General features: G+C 43.1%; 1 protein-coding gene across 3 annotated transcripts in view; it reads left to right on the forward strand.

Annotated features, from left to right (window-relative positions):
* EMCN (endomucin) overlaps window positions 1-4,833 on the forward strand; it is an 871,751-nt gene extending 866,918 nt beyond the window's left edge. For all 3 annotated transcript variants that reach the window (XM_086963130.1, XM_086963129.1, XM_086963131.1), the window contains one exon: window positions 4,050-4,833. In XM_086963130.1, coding sequence (XP_086819256.1) covers window positions 4,050-4,060 — 11 coding nt within the window. In that variant the 3' untranslated portion in view covers window positions 4,061-4,833. The remainder of the gene's footprint in view (window positions 1-4,049) is intronic.
* The last annotated feature ends 14,326 nt before the right edge of the window (window positions 4,834-19,159 follow it).

Genomic DNA, 19,159 nt, shown 5'->3' on the forward strand with positions numbered 1-19,159 from the left:
AAGACTATTTATTGAGACAAAAAAGGAGCCAACGTTTAATATTTAGGCAGGAAAAAATACTGTTTATGGAGGCAAAAGGTTAAGTTGAGGTAGGAAAGAAAACTGTTAATGTAGGCAAAAAGGGGGCAAAAGGTTAAGTTTAGGTGGGAAAAATGACTGTTTATAGAGGCAAAATGGAGGGAAAAGGTTAGCTTTAGGTGAGTAAGAAGACTATATGGAGGCAAAAATGAGGCAAATAGTTAAGTTTAGGAGGGAAAAAGACTGTTTATGGAGGCAAAAAGGAGGCAAAAAGCTTAAAGTTAGGTGGAAGGAAAATAGGTTATGGGGAGAGTTTGAGAGCAGCGGCGACGTGTCTGGCTGACAGCAGTTAAAGGCTTGAGTGGGAGCTTAGCCTGTGGGAGGAGAACACCAAGGGGCCAGCTTCCCCCACAGATGTAAAGAATTAATTACAATTAATTTGGTTATGTTTTCATTAGTAACAAACGTTACATTGATTTTCAATTTCAAAATAGCTTATTTAAAATATTTTATATTGTAATAATAAATATGTATCAAACTATTTTAATAAATTACATTTAACATTATTTCCTGTGTGATTTTTTTGTAATTCCCTACCTTCATTATTTTCTATGGGAAGGTGTTGCAGTGCTGGTGGTTGGCCATGTGTGGTGCTGGGCTTACTACAGTTTTTTTTTGTTTTAAGATACACTCTGATTTTTTGATTAAGGCGCCTTGATGCCCACCAGGCTAAGTTTCGCGTTATAAGATGGCTTTCATTCATTCAGTAAAAAGTGGCAAAGTGTAAATTACTCAAAAGTTAATGTTACCTTTTTGGATCTAGCACTAAGGGGCATATTTACAAGCCTTACTGCAACAGGAACGTTACTTTTTTAGACATTCCTGTGGTGATATGGGCTTCGCCTTATTTGCAAGGCAGTGTTAAGCCACTTAATGCGGCTTAAAGCTGCCTTGTAAGTAAGGTACCCTTTCACGCTATACTTAGTGTGAAAGGGGTGGGCAATGGGTGTTGCAGTGGGCATTCCACCCCAACACCCATTGATTTTGACGCTGCCCCATAATTACAAGGGTGGCTTAAATATGAGGCAGCGCCAAAATTAAGACAAAAAATACCTGGGCTTAACATGGTGCAACAAGGAGAAATGTTTAATTTCTCCTCGTTTTTGCTGTTTAAATGTGTGCTGCATTGTGACATGCATGATTGGTTATGTGCAGGAATGTGTTCCTTCCTGCACATAATCAATAATTTAAAAATGACACCAGCGCAGAGGGAAACGCAGGGCTGCACCGAATTGTTGTAAATATGGTGCAGCCCTGCATTTTAAAAGAGGTGGAGCGCTGTGTTAATCCAAGAAGGCTAACGCCGTGCTCTGCCACTTTTCTTGTTTTTATGTCCCTATATCTTCAGGTTACAATGAGTTATTGATGCAGTGTTTGCACAAATAGGTAGCCCAACAATTGCCAAAAATGTCATATGGATTTTATAGTTGCACAAAGAGAGCAAAGAGGTACATGTGAGTGACAATCTAATGCTGATTTCTTTTTTAAAACTCCGGCACAAAGGTGCTCCAAAACCTCAGCAGTAAAAAGGCGAAAGCCTTTGTCATCTTTAAGACCTTCCCTCTCTAATCTCACCCACCATATATGACCCAAAACAGGGTATTGCATCACTACACACTCTGCGGGCTCTTCTAATATGAGCTTACTCTTGAACATAAAACATACTGCAGATTGTAAAGAAGTAGATTCTTTGCATTCCAAGAGACCCCGACTAGAGGACAATCCACACTGGAGCCAGCCAGTACAGTACTGACTCCTGGTCATGAAATTCCTACATTTTATTATTTTCAATGTGTCACACTATGTAAGAGGATGATTTACAGTTTGCTGGACAGGGCACACATTTTAGGTCCAAAGGACTGTCCGCTTTTCATCAACGGTGTCCCTGTTGGCTCTGTCAATTGCTAGCTAACTCCGAAGGTGTAACAAAATAGGGGCTATCGGAGTAAAGCCATCAAACCGCCCACTCAGTTTAAAGTAATATGATGTTATTTTCTGCTTCTCATTGTCAGGGAAACCCTGGTGTTGAGGGACAGAAAACAAATAATGACTCCCCCTCCCTCCCATTCCCTGGAGGAACACTTCATGGTGAGGGGGTAATTACGACAAAAGTATGAAGGATGGCCATTAAAGCCGACAGACCCTGTCCTCCAAACCTTTTGTACTTTGAAGTGAATCACCAGGGTCAAAATCTGGCCCCTAAATACCTAACTGTTGCAATCATGCTCCATGATAGTTTAGACTCAAAAATATTGTATCAAAAGCAATTTGACAGCAGATTATTGTACACTGACATGAATGCAATATTATGCAGAGTGTATATCAAACCAAAATTCAGTATATGATAAATATGAATTAGGGAAATTGTGAAACGACTAGAAGCCCTTTCTAGAACTGACTTAGTGAAGATACTCCCTTTAGAAAATAATGCAGAATTTGTATATTCTTTAAGAATCTCACTGTTTCATCAATTTCCCCCAGAAGTGGTCACAGGCCATTGACGTCTAGCGAGAGAGAGAGAGAGAGAGAGCATCTTGCAGTAGCAGGGTTATAATAAAACTTCTTGCGACTCTGGGCCCATGAACTTTTGAGTCGAGTTTTAAACCAGTATAGAATAATCCATTATCAAAGGAGACCTCCAAATCTGGGCCATACAGATATGGTTCTAGTGGGACATTAGATACCAACTCCTGAGAATTTCTAACTTCTAACTAGAGCTTGGATCAACCTTGTAATCTGCAGCTCACTGAAAAGAGAGATTCTGTAAGAATTCAACATGTATTACATTGACTAGGAGATGATAGTAAGCATTTGCCATTTGCCAGGGAGACTTCCAAATCTGGGCTGCACTTCTATTGCATCCTAGAGGTACATTAGGCACCTTTTCCTAGGGACGTCTAACTCCAGTCCTGGTAATGTGACAGAGCCTCTAATGGTAGACGTCTCCAGCTCACAGAAAATATACAATTTTTTTAATTCAGACTTTTATTCACATAGGCCACCAAGTGATAATTAGTGTCCGCCATTTACAACTTGAGTCACATTTGAAATTGATGCCTCTCTACAGTGCTTTGTATGGCCAGTCTAACCACGAACAAGACCAGTTCTGTGAACTCAGGGCCTTATTTATGAGGCCTTGCGACAGTTTTGCGCTTCCGTTGCGTCACTTTTTGGGACGCATCAGCGGCGTAAAACACGTATCCTGTTGTGCCCTATTTACAAAGTGACGCATCTAAGCAGATGCAGCTCTTAGTAAACCCCTACGGTACATTAAACCTGCGTCAGGTATAATGTATGCAGGGTGGGCGTTCCCATGCAAGTAAGCCTCGTAGAAGTGACGCAAATGCGACAAGATCTTACGCCTGCCTCACAGCAGGCGTAAGACTGACAGAGGCCCTTTCACATGGGGCTCCAGCAATGTGTCCTTTCACATGGGGTGCCCCATGTGACACACGCCAGCAATGCGTCACTTTTGCGCCTACAGATATGTCAGAAACACTGACGTATCTGTAACTGACACATTCATCATGTTTCAGGGAGGGCCCACTGAGAAGTGACGCATCGCTGCTTTCACACAGCGATGCATCAGTTCTCATAAACGAGGCCCTCAATATTTCCTGTCTTGTGAGTGGTCATTTCGAAGTTGCAGTCTCGACAGATGAAAAACTATTGGTTGGGAATGCTAGCATCTTTTAGGAGCTTTCTATTGTGGAAAGGACGGTGCTCCGAGGGGTCTACTCATGCACTGTCTATATTTTAACCTTTGTAATACTTAGCTGGTTCTGTAACTTTGCAGAGAATACTGTATTATTGCACTTGCATCATATCACGTGCTCTGTCCGAGCTGCACCCTTTACTTATACTCTATCAAACTGAAATAGCAGCTTTGGACTGAGGTGCCACAGAAATCTTTTGAATGCGCCCACTGAATTGAAGACTGACCTCTGCACTGTCTTCTGTTTGTATTTCAGATGTAAAGTGAATGCGGAACCATCTTCCTGACGTCCACACAAGATCATACAGCTGCACTTAGGTTAATGGTGGAGTCACAGACCACACTGTTACTAACATTTTTTTTTACAATTGTCAGTTTTTTCCTACCTTTACTTAGACAATGGATGCCTTAGAGAGTGGGTATCTTTTTGTTCTCAATAAGGAGAAATGTAGAAGAACATTTTCATATTTATTTGTTTCTAGTTAAGTGACTCAGAATTTGCTGTTGTTTGCTTATCGTTTTGCTAAGGGTCTGAGCAGCAAAACACAGTAGGTGAAAATTCTTGTAGACTTGTAGACTTCTGACATCATGGACATATTGTACTCTTCCGCTGCCATGTTTTAATGCGGCAACTTCTATGTTTCTCAGGGATGCAAATCTGCAAAATAAAGTGTTTACCAGAAGTGAAATTGTACTACTTGATGTTATGTATGAATCTCATCGGGTGCACTCTCTCATGTGCATGATAGATTTAAAAAAGATACCTCGCTACGAATATAGAAGCTATCCAAAAGTATTTGAGTGTTTGGAATCAATTTCAGCTGTAAAATAAAAAGCAAACCAAAAAGGCTGAGCTAATGCATGTAGTCTATTAGTTTGCTGTGACGCATAGGCAGTGATACAAATAAAGCCCTCCTGTTCACCTTCCAAGTGCACTGCTGAACACGTCCAACGAGCCACTTGCTTGCACTCTGTCTGCCTGACGTTGCTCGTATCCAAACCACTCATCTTAGGTTGAGAAAGTTGAAAGAATAAAGTACAGAAACGAAGAGAAGAAGGAAAGAGAGGATGGAGAAGGAGAAAGAAAGGAAGATGTGGCGTTACGGGCAGAGCTGCCATTTTTGGGGAACCAGATTTGATTTTTAGGTCATCTCAAAATCCTGGGGCCTCATTTATGAGGCCGTGCGTCACTTTTACGCCGCCGGTGCGTCACTTTTTGTGACGCATCGGCGGCGTAAAACATGACTCCTGTTGCGCACTATTTACAAAGTGACGCATCTAAGCAGATGCGTCACTTTGTAAACCCCTGCACTACATTATACCTGCGTCAGGTATAATGTATGCAGAGGGGTCATTCCCCCGCAAAAAGCCTCGTAATAGTGACGCAGTGAAATCTATGAGCTTTCACTGCGTCACTTTTAGGACGTTGTTGAGTCAAAATCTTGCGACTGCCTCACAGCAGGCGTAAGACTGACGCAAGCCCTTTCACATGGGGCTTTCCCCATGTGAAAGGACGCATTGCTGGAGTTGCGTCACTTTTGTGACACACTCCAGCAATGCATCACTTTTGCGCTTACAGATACGTCAGAAATATTGACGTATCTGTAATTCCTTGCGCAATGATGCGTCATATTGTAAATATGACGCATCATTGGGGTCGCAAGGAAGTCGCAATGAAAAGTGGCGCATCGCTGTTTTCTCGCAGCGATGCGTCACTTTTCATAAATGAGGCCCACGTTATTCTGGGAAAATCGCTTAATCATCCTGTGCCTAATAAATCAAGCATTGGCAAAGCCAATAGGTATTGCTTAAGCAAGATCTATTGACTTTGGCAATGTTCTTTTAACATGTTGCACAGCAGCGGGAGCCGCTGTCCAGCATATATAAAAGTTTTAAAAAGTGCTGTGACACATACCAGCGTATTCCGCATCATAATGCTTTTTCTTTTAGTAGCCATGTTGTACAGCAGCCAGCACTGCTGGCAATATGTTAAAAAAAGCAGTGGAGGAATAATAATGGACAGGGCAACAGGGTGTAGAAAGCAAAATGAGAGAGGTGCAGGGAGGAGGAAGCATCAGACAGGGGCTGTGGGAGTGGAATGGAGTAAGAAGAAATAGTACCTCAATCGCAGCATCAGCAGTGGATGGTCACTAATTACATTGAATCAGTCTGTGCTTGGTTCATGCTCCACTGAAAGGAACGGAAGTGACACTTGGCCTGCGTCGGCCAATAAGAAGGCAGCAAAGAAGAGTAACAATGAAGCCAATAAATGGTAACCAATGGGCAAGATCCAAGCCCTTTTTTGTAAACAATAATGTCTCAGAGCTGTTGCAGGGCCGACCTAAAAATGAATGTGTCCTTGAGTAATGTACCTGGTGCTCATGTAAAGTGCTCCAATACCTTTGTTTCATGTTTGCACTAAGTAAAACATCAAACATTTGAGAGAATGAGGGGGGCTGTAAAAAGGTGGACAAAGCCTTTGAAACCAACTGTAGCAATAATAACATAGAAATAAATCAACCAAGTAAATTCTGCTAAGAAAAATGTCCCTTTTTTAGCAATAATTTTATTTTTAAAAAGTTCATACACTTTATAGAAATTATAAAGGCTGAACCTGGAGACCCTTCTTCAGAAAACAATAGACTTGTAATGCCTCTTAAGCATTTTAGTTTGAGAATGCTGAGAACAAAACTATACAAAATTGCCAAATTTCACTTGTGCATTCCGCCAATTGTGAGGCTGACACACAAATGTCTTTAAAAAATGAAAAAATCTACTCTTGGCTCTGATTAGAATCCCATTTTTTTGGAGATTCACAAATATTCCCATGAGTACTCATTGAAAACAATGCAACTTGTAAATATTCATGAGTACTCCAGCTACAAAGCACTTAGGCCCTCATTTCCAAGAGGCCTGCGCTCCTGGAGCGTCACTTTTTATGATGATCTGGTGGCCCAGGCCTCTCAATCATATCTATGAGGCGATGCAAAGCCACCCTGCGCGGCTTTGAATGGCTTTATAGATATGGAGCAAGACAAGGCAGCGCAGAGCACTGGCTTTCCTTAGTCTAAGTCAAGGAGGCACTCCATGGGTGTTGCTGTGGGTGTTCCCACTCAACACCCATGGAATTTGACACTGCCTCAGATTTATGACATCACTTAAACCTAGGGCAGCACCAAAAATGTATTCCTCCCAGAGCAGGCGCAACAAGGAGGAATGCTTACATTTCTCCTCGTTTTTCCTCTTTCCACATGTGCTGCATTCTGCAGCACACATAGAATGAGGAACATGCCTCTCAAGATTGCTTTTGTGCAGGAAGGTACTCCTTGCTGTGCAAAAGCAATCATGCTGATAACACATGCACCTTCCACCATGGTGCAAGGGTGCCTGCATTGGCGCTCAGCTGCAAATTGTGACCGGGCGCAGGCTGAAAAGACAGGAATGCACCGTATCTTATAAATATGGTGCATTCTACTACAATACTTATGATGCTGCGCTACGCCAATTCTTTGTAAATTAGGCCCTTAATCCCAAAGACTAGCTGCAGAAGTAAATTGGCATACGTATCATTTTTTGGTTAAAAAGAAAGAACAATGGGGCATTCGAAAGGGGAGAAGGGATGAATGGGGGAAAGAAGAGAGGGTGAAAAGTGGTGCAAAAGGAAGAAAGGGTGAAAGGAAATAAGGAAGGGTGAAAGTGAGAAATGGCGGAAGGATGGAACTATAAAAGGAAAGTAGGAAGGGTGCTTAATTAGAATAGTAAAGGCTAGGTGAAAGGATTGATTGATGGATGTGTGAAATGATTTAGGAGTCAAAGGAAGGATGAAAGAAATTCCTTAAAGAAGGGGCAAATTTTACTCATGGAGTGCCAATAGAGGTTATGTTCGAAATTGGACTTTTTCTTCTGGGAACTTCCTTGTATACAAAGTTGTCCATCCTAACAACCTGCATTACCTTCCCAACATAATCATAATTTCTGGTGTCTGGATTCTTCTGTCTGTAGCAAAACTTTTGATTTATACGCTTGGTAAGGTGGGATTTTTGATCTCTTATCTGATCACTATAGATCTAGATCCCAACTCAGGTCGACTGAACCTTTGTTACCTGTCATAGAGTAAAACGCAATCCACTACTAGGTTAATCAGTTAAAACTTTACACAACTCTGAAGAACCACTTACTACGAATAAGTTTAAAAGTTTTATTATAAAGCCAAAGATAACTGGAGATACAAACATCTCAATATAAGGTTCAAAAGATACACTGGCATCAATACAAACATGAATTCTCTAAATGATCTTAGGCGACAGAAGAATATCACCAAAACTAATTCAAAGATCAACAAGTTTGCAAGAATAGCCACAAGTTGTAACTTGAGCATCATTTACAAAAGGAAGAAAAATCCAAATTAGACTGTCCCTACACTAGACTAAGTGACATCCCTACTTAACAAGATCTTAACCTAAAAAGGTGTCAGCCGTGGTGACTTCCAAAGAAGATCACTCACTTTCCCTTAGCCTTTGTTGTAAATCTGTGCACCGCAGTTATGCTCTATCTGCCTACCCTTCCGCTCTCTTAGGTTCCTCAGGCCATCTGCTCTGCCTCCACCCAGGGGTGCTGTCCCTAATACAAAATCACAATTACAGTTGAAACGCCCCTCAGAGACGCCCCTCACGTACACCCCTCACGTGGTGTCGGTTCTGGCTTTTCCATGCTGATACTCCTCTGGGCTCCTTGTTAGCGTTGACCTTGCTTCTCAGGCTCTTCTCCGGCAAGACGGTACCCCCCAGGAAATTCCTGAACCCTCCTCCAGGCCTGTGCCTGTCTCCCAGACCAGAGCTCCATTCATCACTCTCTTGATTGGAACCCCCTCGCACATGGAAACATACACCCATGAAGTGGGCCCCAAATTCCGGCCTCCAACTTATCTCCTAAGTCGTAAAACTTCGAGCTTGGTTCACAATTTATGCTTAACACGACCTGATTCTAACGAGCACATGCAGATCTAAAGAAACGGCCTTATCTCTTCAGGCCTGCTAGAATTACATGAAAAGACCTTTGCACTCTATGAGCCTTTATTTCTTAGCCTAAACAGTGTTTTAGCTTATTTCACACACTGGTTATAAGGAACACTTCTATAAAACATATTTCAATTCTATGATCAATAATACTTTGAATTATAACAACAGTAATCCATCTTATATGAAATTGTAAAGGCACATTTTCTTTCTTCTGCAAACTGCCATGAGGCCTACACATTTCTACGTTTAGCAACATTACATTCTCCTCTGCAATGGCCACATAACATGGAGTTTAATATCATTCTAACATCTTTAAACACTACTACATTAGCTTTTCACACTGTTATATGCACTCTGTATTAATCAAACACTATTATATATATGCACTCTATAAATTCGACACTCTTATATATTCTTTTAACTAAACTGGTGCAACTTGCGTGTAAATATGGTGCACCTCTACATTTTACTTGATTTGCGCTCTCTCACGCTTCTGCTCTTTTTTCTCTCCAGATTTCACCCCTTCTCTCACATTCTCCCTCTTCATTTTCCGCACCGTGTCTCTCAGTTATCCCCCTTTCTGCAACCCACAATTTCCCTATATACTCTATTTCTTTCTTCACTTCTCTTCCTATGAACTCTTCCATCTTTCCCTCACTGTGTATTTTATCTTCTATATTGTTTTATTTCTTCATCTCTGGTAAGCAGTGCTTTTCTACATCTTCCTCCCCCCCCCTCTATCCTAGCTATTTGCTCTGTATTCTTCTCACACCACCTCTCTGGATCTACCTTCCACTGTGCCCATCTATTTCTAGATCTCCTTTTCTGTCTTCTAGGTACTTTTCTCTATGATACCTTGAGTTTCACTCTAGAATCCCCTCCCTGTGTAACCCTCTATCTGTGCATCTGTTCCACCTGCATTCTGTCAATGGCTCTATGACTAGTCTTCTAGAACCTTCTAAAGTGAGATTTAGATCCTAAAGTTCAGAAAATTATGTTACATACAATCAAAGGGAAATATTTGTAAATGGTATGGGTTAGTAACTTCCATCAGCAATGTACATGTCATGAAACAAAGCACATTTCCTGAAGTTCAACTATATTATGATATAAAACAGTCCTTGTCACCAGTATGCAGTGTGAAAATATTATGATAATGTAATCTTCGAGGGCAGTGGGCTCATACATATTTAATATTGCTGAGGTTTAAGATACCTAAGATGCCTAATGGAAAGTGGCCTTTGTTATTCATCCAATGAGGAAGAAGAACCAAGCCTTTCACCCTCCTGAGTACTGTTAAAAGAAACCACAAAAAGGCTGCAAATAACAAATCCAGCTATACAGCTTCCTCATGTCCAGGTGGGGTAGGTTACGAGGGCAGATCCAATTATGCAACGCTTCTGTATCCTGAAAAGGCACTAAATGCAGTATCAGCTGGGAGGGACAGAATTACCTACATACGCACTACCCTAGAGAGGTGCTCAGCACAGAAACACGTCCAAGTCTGCAGCATCTCCCTATTTAGAAATGGGCTCAATGGTGAAATGGATCCAACTATGCAAGACCTCTTCATCCAAGGGATGAGCTCAACACATATGTGAAAATGAAAGATGCCCCAGCACCAAAGCCGCCAAGCATGCATGTGTTTGCAATGAAGGCCCCAAAATCCCTATGGGTTGGAGCGTTCTAAAACATAGTCATATATCAGGAGTAGACAGACAGAGACTAGGTTCTTATTACGACTTTAGTGGTCCTACAGTGGATGATACAATGCGCCGTCTGCTGTAGGACTGCCAAAGCTGCGGTGCTGCTGCCCGCCAGAGTAGGCGTTAACTCCTGGTCTGGTGGGCGGTGCTGTGGCAGTCTGTCAGGCTCATTGAAGATCCTGACATGCAGACCGCCACTGTCAGAGCACTGCCAGCACCTTCCTGCGTGATGTTCATACATGCCACACCAGGCAGGAACTGGGGGTGCAAATCCAGGGGGACCAACATGTGCCCCCGTGCACCCCATGCCTCTGCTCCATCCTTTTCATGGTGGACTCATCGCTATAAAAAGAGCAGTGAAAGAGCAATTCCTAAAATGCTCAGTGGTGACGATGCTGCGCAACCAGCATATTTGTGCTTCTGACCGCTGCGCTACTGCGACAGCATCCTGGATCCCCAGCAGATGCAGCGGTCCTGTGGCAGTATGAACACCACACTCCTAATACTGCGGGTGGTCCGCAGTGTGGTAGTGGTCAGACTGCCACCATGAGTACGGAAGTCCTCTAGACCGCCTACTCCTAATAAGGTCCCTGAACGTGTGTAATAGGCACCTGTGTGTTATCCTGCCAGTGAAGCCTGGTTGCATACTTCAAATAAGACACTATGGATGCTTGGAAGGAAAACAGTGTACTCGCTACAAATAGACATTTCTCTTGTATGCCGTTTCTCTCCTGTGTTTTTGGAGTGATGCAGAGATATATGGAGAGCCATTTAACCATTTGGAAGTGGAAGTTTTGTTGTGGTCTGTACTGGAGTTGTCAAGAATCTCCTGCAATTGAAAAGCACAAACTGTTGTCTGAGGAATTAGTCCTCAGGATTTTCTAGCGTGAATATTTCCTGTGAAATTGGGTAAAATGTACACATTACCAGAAAGCTTCACTTATTAAATACATCTTTTATAAAGCTGTTTCCTTGTTCTAAGGCAGTCCCATTGTGTTCTTTATGTTCTTTAAAATTCATGTTGCTACAACATTTGGTCCCTTCAATAGATTTCCTTCTTTTGTGTGGCATTTTATATATTAAATTCAACTCTGTATACCTAACGTGGTTTAGAAATTTTACATCAGTTCTTCTTTGCTATATTGTACTTTTGTTTACTTCGTGCATTTGCACGACATGCCTTTCTATGAGAAAGTCTTGCTTTTGGAGCCAAGCTAACAAGGATGAGTCAAGAATGCCTCACATAAACAAATTTAGCATTTAAATGTAGAATATTGAACCTTTTGGAGCTCAACCACAGGTAAGATACAACCTGTGGCATCTCCTTCCAGCATCTTAACCGTTTTCCTACATGCATCACACCAGGACCAGTGAAATGATAGAGAAGAAACTCCTTAGTAGCTTGGTTACATAAATGTTTGCAGAAAAGAGTAGCAATCCGTTTTTCAGGTTTAGGGTTAGGCTTAAGAATTAAAGGCTGGTGACTGTTTAGCAGTAGTTAGGGAATTTGAATGTGCAGGGATATGTAAAAAAATGTGTAATAATTCAAATTAAAATAAATTCAATCAAATAATTATTAGTAAAGTAAACAGTATACTAATTGAACAATAATTACGTTTATGTTAGCAATTAAACGTAGTATAATTGAATGTTTTCTCTGTAATCATATACATATGTATTTAGATAGAAATAATATATATATAATTACATATAAAATGATATACATATAAATTTAATTATAAGGAGTTAAAAATAATTCGTACCCACTTGCTTGCAAAGAAAAGGCATTTCAGATAGATGTAAAACCATGCAATGCAAATGGCGTCCCAATGTAAAATCGTGATTCAAAAGAACTCCTGACATAGTGAAAGTGATGGAGCGACAATTGATATAATGATCTGTGAAGTAACGACCTTCGTGCACAGTCACAGAAGTATCATGCTCAGTGCTGGAGAGAGGCTGGAAATGGTGATCAATGGCCCCTCCTTGCAGGGACGGATGGGTAAGGTGGGCACTCGGGCAATGGCCGAGGGGTCGGTATCCGAGTTCGATCTGAGGGCTACTTTTTTGGGCAGCCTGGGGGGGGGCGCTTTGGGTGATGTCTGGGTTGTTTAGATGCCGCCATCGGCCCAGTGGAAGCCTGAGTGGCCTTTCTAGTAGCAGATGGATGTCCATTGCCTCCCTTTTATCAACGTGCAGAGGTGCCACTCTCTTTCTGTTGTTGGCCCGGCTCATTAAGGTATGCATATTGAGTAGCAGAGGCAGGGGGCTTGAGTAGTTGTGGTGTGTTTGAACAGTGTGAACTAATCGGTGCATTTAAAAAAAGAAATCCGAGTAAAGTTAAGAAAACATGCCTCTGTCAGAGATCCCGCCCCCCGCCCCCCTTCTTTCTATATAACTTCCCCGAAGCAGTGTTTTGCGGAAAGGCAATATGCACAAGTGGGCCACTTTTTTTAGCGTGCTTCGTTTGATTTTTAATCCCAATCCATCCAACTCTGCCTACCAGCCCCCGCTGCCCCAAAATATCTTCTCTGTACCACAAGACCCACATTTTAATTGATTTCACTGATAGCTTGTGTGCCTTTTCTATTTGCCCACAGTTCAATAAATAAAACCCTCTTGGTTGCTGTGTGTAAAAGCAACATCTTTTGATTCCTGATCAATGCTCCCAGTATATGCTTATACAGGTTTTACACATAAACACAGACCAAGAACATGATGCGTTCTGTCTGTGTTTGTGTATAAAAAGGCAAACGTTGAAAAACACAGTGCCAGCTATGTACGGTCTCTCCATGTTGCCAGTCTTCTGACTGCCTGCTCCTTCAGCCAAGATGTAAATCTGTACATCTCAGTACAATTTAGAGCGAAAGGTTGCCTTTTCAGCCTTAAGGCAGCATTCATTCCCCTGCTCGCGAAAATGTAATGAAACACTCAGGAGGAGGTGTCATTGCTGAGCACATTGCTGTTTGACAATTGATAGCAATGTTTATAGACCAAAATGCCCCAAACACAAGATTTTGAAATAATTCCTAGCCAATTGGCGGGCTTACCAATCCTTGAAGGAGGTGGATTTACTCTAAATATATTGCCACAATATACGTTTACTTCGGCTATTTATTGTATTTATTTATTTATAACGTTTTTTTATAGATCCAAAGGGATAACAGAGCTCTTTACAATATGATGCGAGGAAGGGCAAAAACAATATCTGTAGGCAATATCCAAAAGAGTAAGGGAGAGAAAGAAAATACATTACAGAATACAACTAGGAGGGTAATACAATAAAACAAGTGTAGGCGGGTAACAAGGGTGAAACACAATGTTCAAGGGGGAGCTGTAACAAAAAAAGAACAAAGTCAGCAGGTGCAATGTCATCGGGCCTGTGCGACTAACCCTATTAGGGTATGAATGTGTTCATTAGGAATCTTTTGGCTTCCACTTTAAACCCTGTCAATTAGGAGATTCTGCAAACTTCCAGTGGGAGAGAGTTCCAAATCTTAGGGGCGGCTCGGGAGAAAGCTCGGTGGCAACTTCTCTTTTTCTTAAGGATACGTGGTTTCAGGTGGAGGGAAAAGGCACTTCTTGAGGCTCTTACTCCACAGGATAAGGTACTTTTTTTGCAAGGTACGTAGGAGTATTTAGGTGAAGGGCTTTGTGTGTGAGAACAGCAATCTTTAATTGAATTTGTGCTTCGAAGGGCAGCCAATTGAGAGATTTTTGGACTGGTGGTATATGATCTTTTCGCTTGGAATCCATACCAGTCTAGCAGCTGAGTCAAGTGCAGCCCTTAGTGGAGCCAGAACGTATTTGGGAAGGCCACAGAGGGTAGCACTGCCATAATCTAACCTCGGCCAGACAAGCGCTTGAACCACTTGCTTGAAATCATTTGGGAGAAGGAATATTTTGATATTTCTTAGGGTTCTCATCAAGTGGTTGCCTCCTTTGCATACATTGCCTATGTGACCTTTCATTTCAGGTGCTTGTCCATAGTGATACCGAGAGACTTGGCTGCGTCTACGATAAGAGGTGTACAGTTGAAAGCAGTGAGGTGGCTCAGCCAGAGGTCTAACTTGGGGATGAGATTCGGGAGGGGGGGAGATGAGCAGGAATTCCGTTTTAGAGGTGTTGAGCAGTAGATGATTCTCCGTTAACCAGTTTTGAGTAAACATTAAGGTAGTGTTAAGTGAAATGATGTTTTCCGAGGATGACATTTTCAAATATAATTGCATGTTGTCCGCATACATGTGGAAGAGTATGTTCATGGAATTTAGGGAGTGAGCAAGAGGTTCCAAGAAAAGATTGAAGAGGATAGGTGATAGAGCAGATCCTTGGGGGACACCCATGAGTATGGAAAAGGGCTGGGAGAGAGAGTTGTTTGCCTTGACTCTTTGAGTTTTGTGATGACGGAAGGATGAGAACCATTGTAACACCTGATCAGAAAAACCCATTCTATTTTGCAGGATGGATAGCAGGTTGTCATGATTAACCGTGTCAAATGCGGAGGAAAGGTCGAGGAGGATCAGCAGGCAGGATTCATTTTGGTCGAGCATAAATAAGATGTCATCAAAAACGTGAGTGAGAGCCGATTCTGTGCTGGGCCACTTCCTAAGGCCTGATTGGTGCTGCTGGTCTAGGAGTTGGTAGTTCTCCATGTGGGCACAGAGTTGAGATTGCACACATTTTTCTAGTAGTTTCGCTAAGGTGGGGATTTTGGAAATAGAGCGGAAGTTATTGAGATCAGATTTGTCAGCGTTAGTTTTTTTTTAGTATGGATGTTACCTGAGCTGCTATTAGGCATTCTGGAATCATGCCTTGTGCTAGGGAAGCATTAACAATCCTAGTCCTTGTGGGGGTCAGAGCATTCTTGATTTCATTGAAAATAGAAGGGGGCAACGTGTCGCTGAAGTGGTTGGAAGGGTTGATATTCTGAAGAATCTTGAAGATATCATATTTGCTAAAGCTGATAAAGGTGCACCATGATGCATTGTTCTTGGGATTCATGGAAGTCGATTTAAACCTCACAGAAGAGTCAATGGGTGAGGTAGTAAGGGAGAAGGAAGTAAAGCCTTCTTAGCGGCGAGGTCAATGGAGATGGTTCGAGATTTCTCCGTGAAGAAAGCAGCAAGATCATCGCAAGAAGGTGGGTTGCACCAGGTTCAGATTGGTTAGACCCAACGACTGATTGTTATTTGACAAATTCGAAGAGTTTCTTGGGGCGGTTTACCGCTTGATCCAATTGGTGTCTGAAATAAGTCGCCTTAGCACTTTTGATTTGTTTGTTGTATCGCCTCCTGGCATCTCTAAGGAGTTTTAGTCAGTCCGAGGAGGGATTGACTCGCCATGACCGTTCAAATACCCTAAGGTTGCAGCGTTTAGGTTTTCATTATACCAAGGTTTGGATATTTTTTTTGAGGCATTTTTTTGTTGGAGTGGAGCAATATTCTCCATGATGTTGGAGATGGTTGAATTGAAGGCGTCGGTGAGTGATTGTACCTCAAATATATCAGCTTGAGAGGAGAGGGCAGATTTACAGTGGGGACATAGTTTGTCAGAGTTTATAGCTCTTAAGTACCTTTTCCAGATCTTAGATTTTAGAGGGTGAACCTTTCTCATCAATACTTCCCTGTTGATATAAAAGAGGATGCAGTGGTGGTCAGACTAGTCACGAGGTTAGGTTTCCTTTTTTAATCTTGTAGCTTTTTTCTTGGTTTGTTTTGCATCTAACCTTGCCACAGTAGCAATGGAACTGCTGTTAATATATTAAGCACACACCACACGAGCTTCAAGACATTGCTGATCTAAGTAAGCGGCAGGTCAGAAGGAAGGTCCAGTTTAAATAACTTTCCACTTGTCCTGAATGTGAGATGGATGCACAGAAGTATACCATCAAGACAAGACAACCAGACACTGCAATTTACAAGTCCATGTTGGGAAAGGACAGGGTGTAACAACCAGGGCTGCTGACTTTGGAACCAGGTTCAGTCCTGGTGTCAGTGGAACATTGAGTAATTATGGGTAAATCACTAAGGCCATAAGTACAAGTTTGATCCTTTGCCAATCACAATTAGGCAATCTAAGCTGCTAATGAGTTCCATTGAATTTCGTTTGAAAATTTCTAATGGGGTCGGATCGACCTACCTCATGAATATTAATGAGGTAGGTTGCAATTTGCCTCCCATTAGGAATCGCTGTCATCACAGCGATGGTGGCCTGCTGTGGTCAGTGTTCTGTACATATATTGAAAAGCATTTCTGCAGGTCGGTACATGGCCCATCTCTGACCTCAAAAATGCTTTTGTACATGTGCCCAAATTCCCTCAAGGATGAAAAAAATGCAATCTGACCTTCTGTAAAGTTATGTAACTGGTGTTCTCATAAAGCTCTCCAATAGGTCGATTTTGAGCCACATAAATCTGCAAAAATAAATAAATAGGAGGCAACAAGGCAAGTAGAAATCAGCACCAGACAACATCCTTCAGGTGTAGTTCTAATATAAGTTCACAGTTAAGTGGAGCTTTTTAAGCTTTTTCTTGAAATTGCTACCCACAAATGCTTCTAGATTGAGAGCATCCTAGTCTCAACAAGTATTGGTAAAAGTAAATAAGTTTTGCTTATGTAAGCTCTATTGGCTTTGTCAATGTTTTTAGCCATGTTGCACAGCAGGATGGCTCCTATGCAACAAGGCTGTAGGTTGAAAGAAAAAAGCACTATGACATGCTCAATAATGGCCATCTGGTAGCACTTGTATTCCTTTACTTTCAGCCATTTGTACAGCAGCAGTGCTGCTGTCCAACAAATGTTAATAAAATTAAATAAAAAAGCCAATAGACTTTGTCAATGTTCTTTTGTGGTGTGGTGTGGTGGGGCAGGGCGGGAGGGGGTGAGATGGGGGCACAACATTTTGGAGGGTGTATTGGGCTACCACACGAGGGAGGGAGGCTGGAGCAAGACCATGGACGCAGGAGGAGGGTGGGAAGGAGCAAACACACTGTGGCATCGCCGGATGTGGTCAAAAAAGGATGGGCAGCAGGAGATGGGTGGGATGGCCAAGCAACACAAGGGAGTCGAGATGGGGGAGGTTGGGACAAAATGACAGGAGGAGGGAGTGTAAGGGGAGTATGGAAGCAAAACAGAGAGGGAGTTGGGGCAGGTGGGTGGACTGCAATCAATCAATTAATCAATGCATTTGTAGGGTGCACTACTTACCCATGAGGGTCTCAAGGCGCTAAGGGGGGAAAGTGCTGCTACTGCTCGAACAGCCAGGTCTTGAGAAGTCTCCTGAAGGTCAGCAGGTCCTGGGTCTGTCGCAGGTGGATGGCGAGGGTGTTCCATGTCTTGATGGCGAGTTGGGAGAATGACCTTCCTCCGTTGGTTGTTCGGTGGATGCATGGAACGGTGGCGAGGTCAGCGGAGCGAAGCTGAAGGTTCGGGGTGTAGGTGTCATTTGTTGAAGTATGCTGGTCCGGCAATGTGGAGTTCCTTGTGAGTGTGGGTGAGGATCTTGAAGGGGATCCTCTTGTGCAGGGCTCTCAGGTGGGGAGTGATGTGGCTGTGGCGAGGGATGTCGAGATGAATCGTGCAGAGGCATTCTGTATGCGTTGAAGTCTTTTCTGGAGTTTGGCCATGGTTCCCGCGTAGAGGGCCTTGCCATTGTCCAGCCTGCTACTAATGAGGGCCTGGGTGACCGTCCTTCTGATTATGGTGGGGATCCATCGGTAGATCTTGCAAAGCATGCAGAGGGTGTAAAAGCAGGAGGAGGAGACAGCGTTGACTTGCTGGGTCATTGAGAGTGATGAGTCGAGGATGAACCTCTGGTTGTGTGCGTGGTCGGTGGGTGTCGGCGCAGCTCCCAGCATGGCCGGCCACCAGGTGTCTTCCCAGGTGGATGGGGTGGAGCTGAGGGTTAGGACCTCCATTTTGTCTGAGTTCAGTTTCGGGCGACTGTTCTTCATCCATTCGGCGATGACCTTCATTCCTTCTTGGAGGTTGGGTTTGGCGGTGACAGGGTCCTTGGTGAGGGAGAGAATCAGCTGGGGGTGGTCGGCATATGAAATGATGTTGAGGTTGTGTGATCGGACAATGTTGGTGAGCGGTGCCATGTAGACGTTAAAAAGGGTCTGGCTGAGGGATGATCCTTGGGGTACGCCGCACATGATCCTGGTGGCTTCGGATTGGAAAGGAGGGAGGTGGACTCTCTGGCTTCTGCTGGTGAGTAAGAAGGTGATCCAGTCCAGGGCTTTGTCATGGACCCCAGCATCACGATGTCGCTGGAGCTGGGGTTGGCCAGTACCTTCAGGATGATGAAGAGATGTTTGGTGTTGTGCTTGGCATTTTTGTTGATGCATTCTTTGAAGGAGGTCCTTTTGGTGGTGCTTGCGGCTGGCGTCCTTAAGGGCAGCGTTGTTGTCTGTTCATGGCGCCACTTCTTCTCAAGTCTTTGGCAGGTCTGCTTGGATGCCTGGAGGTGAACCAGCTGGCCCTTCTGTTGGTGCGTCTGTTTAAGGGTTTCTTAATCGGGGCAAAAGTGTCGGCTCAGTCATCAATCCATTGCCTTAGGTTGCGGGCGGCTGTGTCTGTGTCAGTGGGGTCAGTTGGTGGGTCTCGGGTAAGGGTGGTGATTATCTGGTCTTCGGTGACCTTCTT

This window comes from Lissotriton vulgaris, chromosome 3_1 (genome assembly GCF_964263255.1).
Source record: "Lissotriton vulgaris chromosome 3_1, aLisVul1.2, whole genome shotgun sequence".
Classification (NCBI taxonomy): Eukaryota; Metazoa; Chordata; class Amphibia; order Caudata; family Salamandridae; genus Lissotriton; species Lissotriton vulgaris.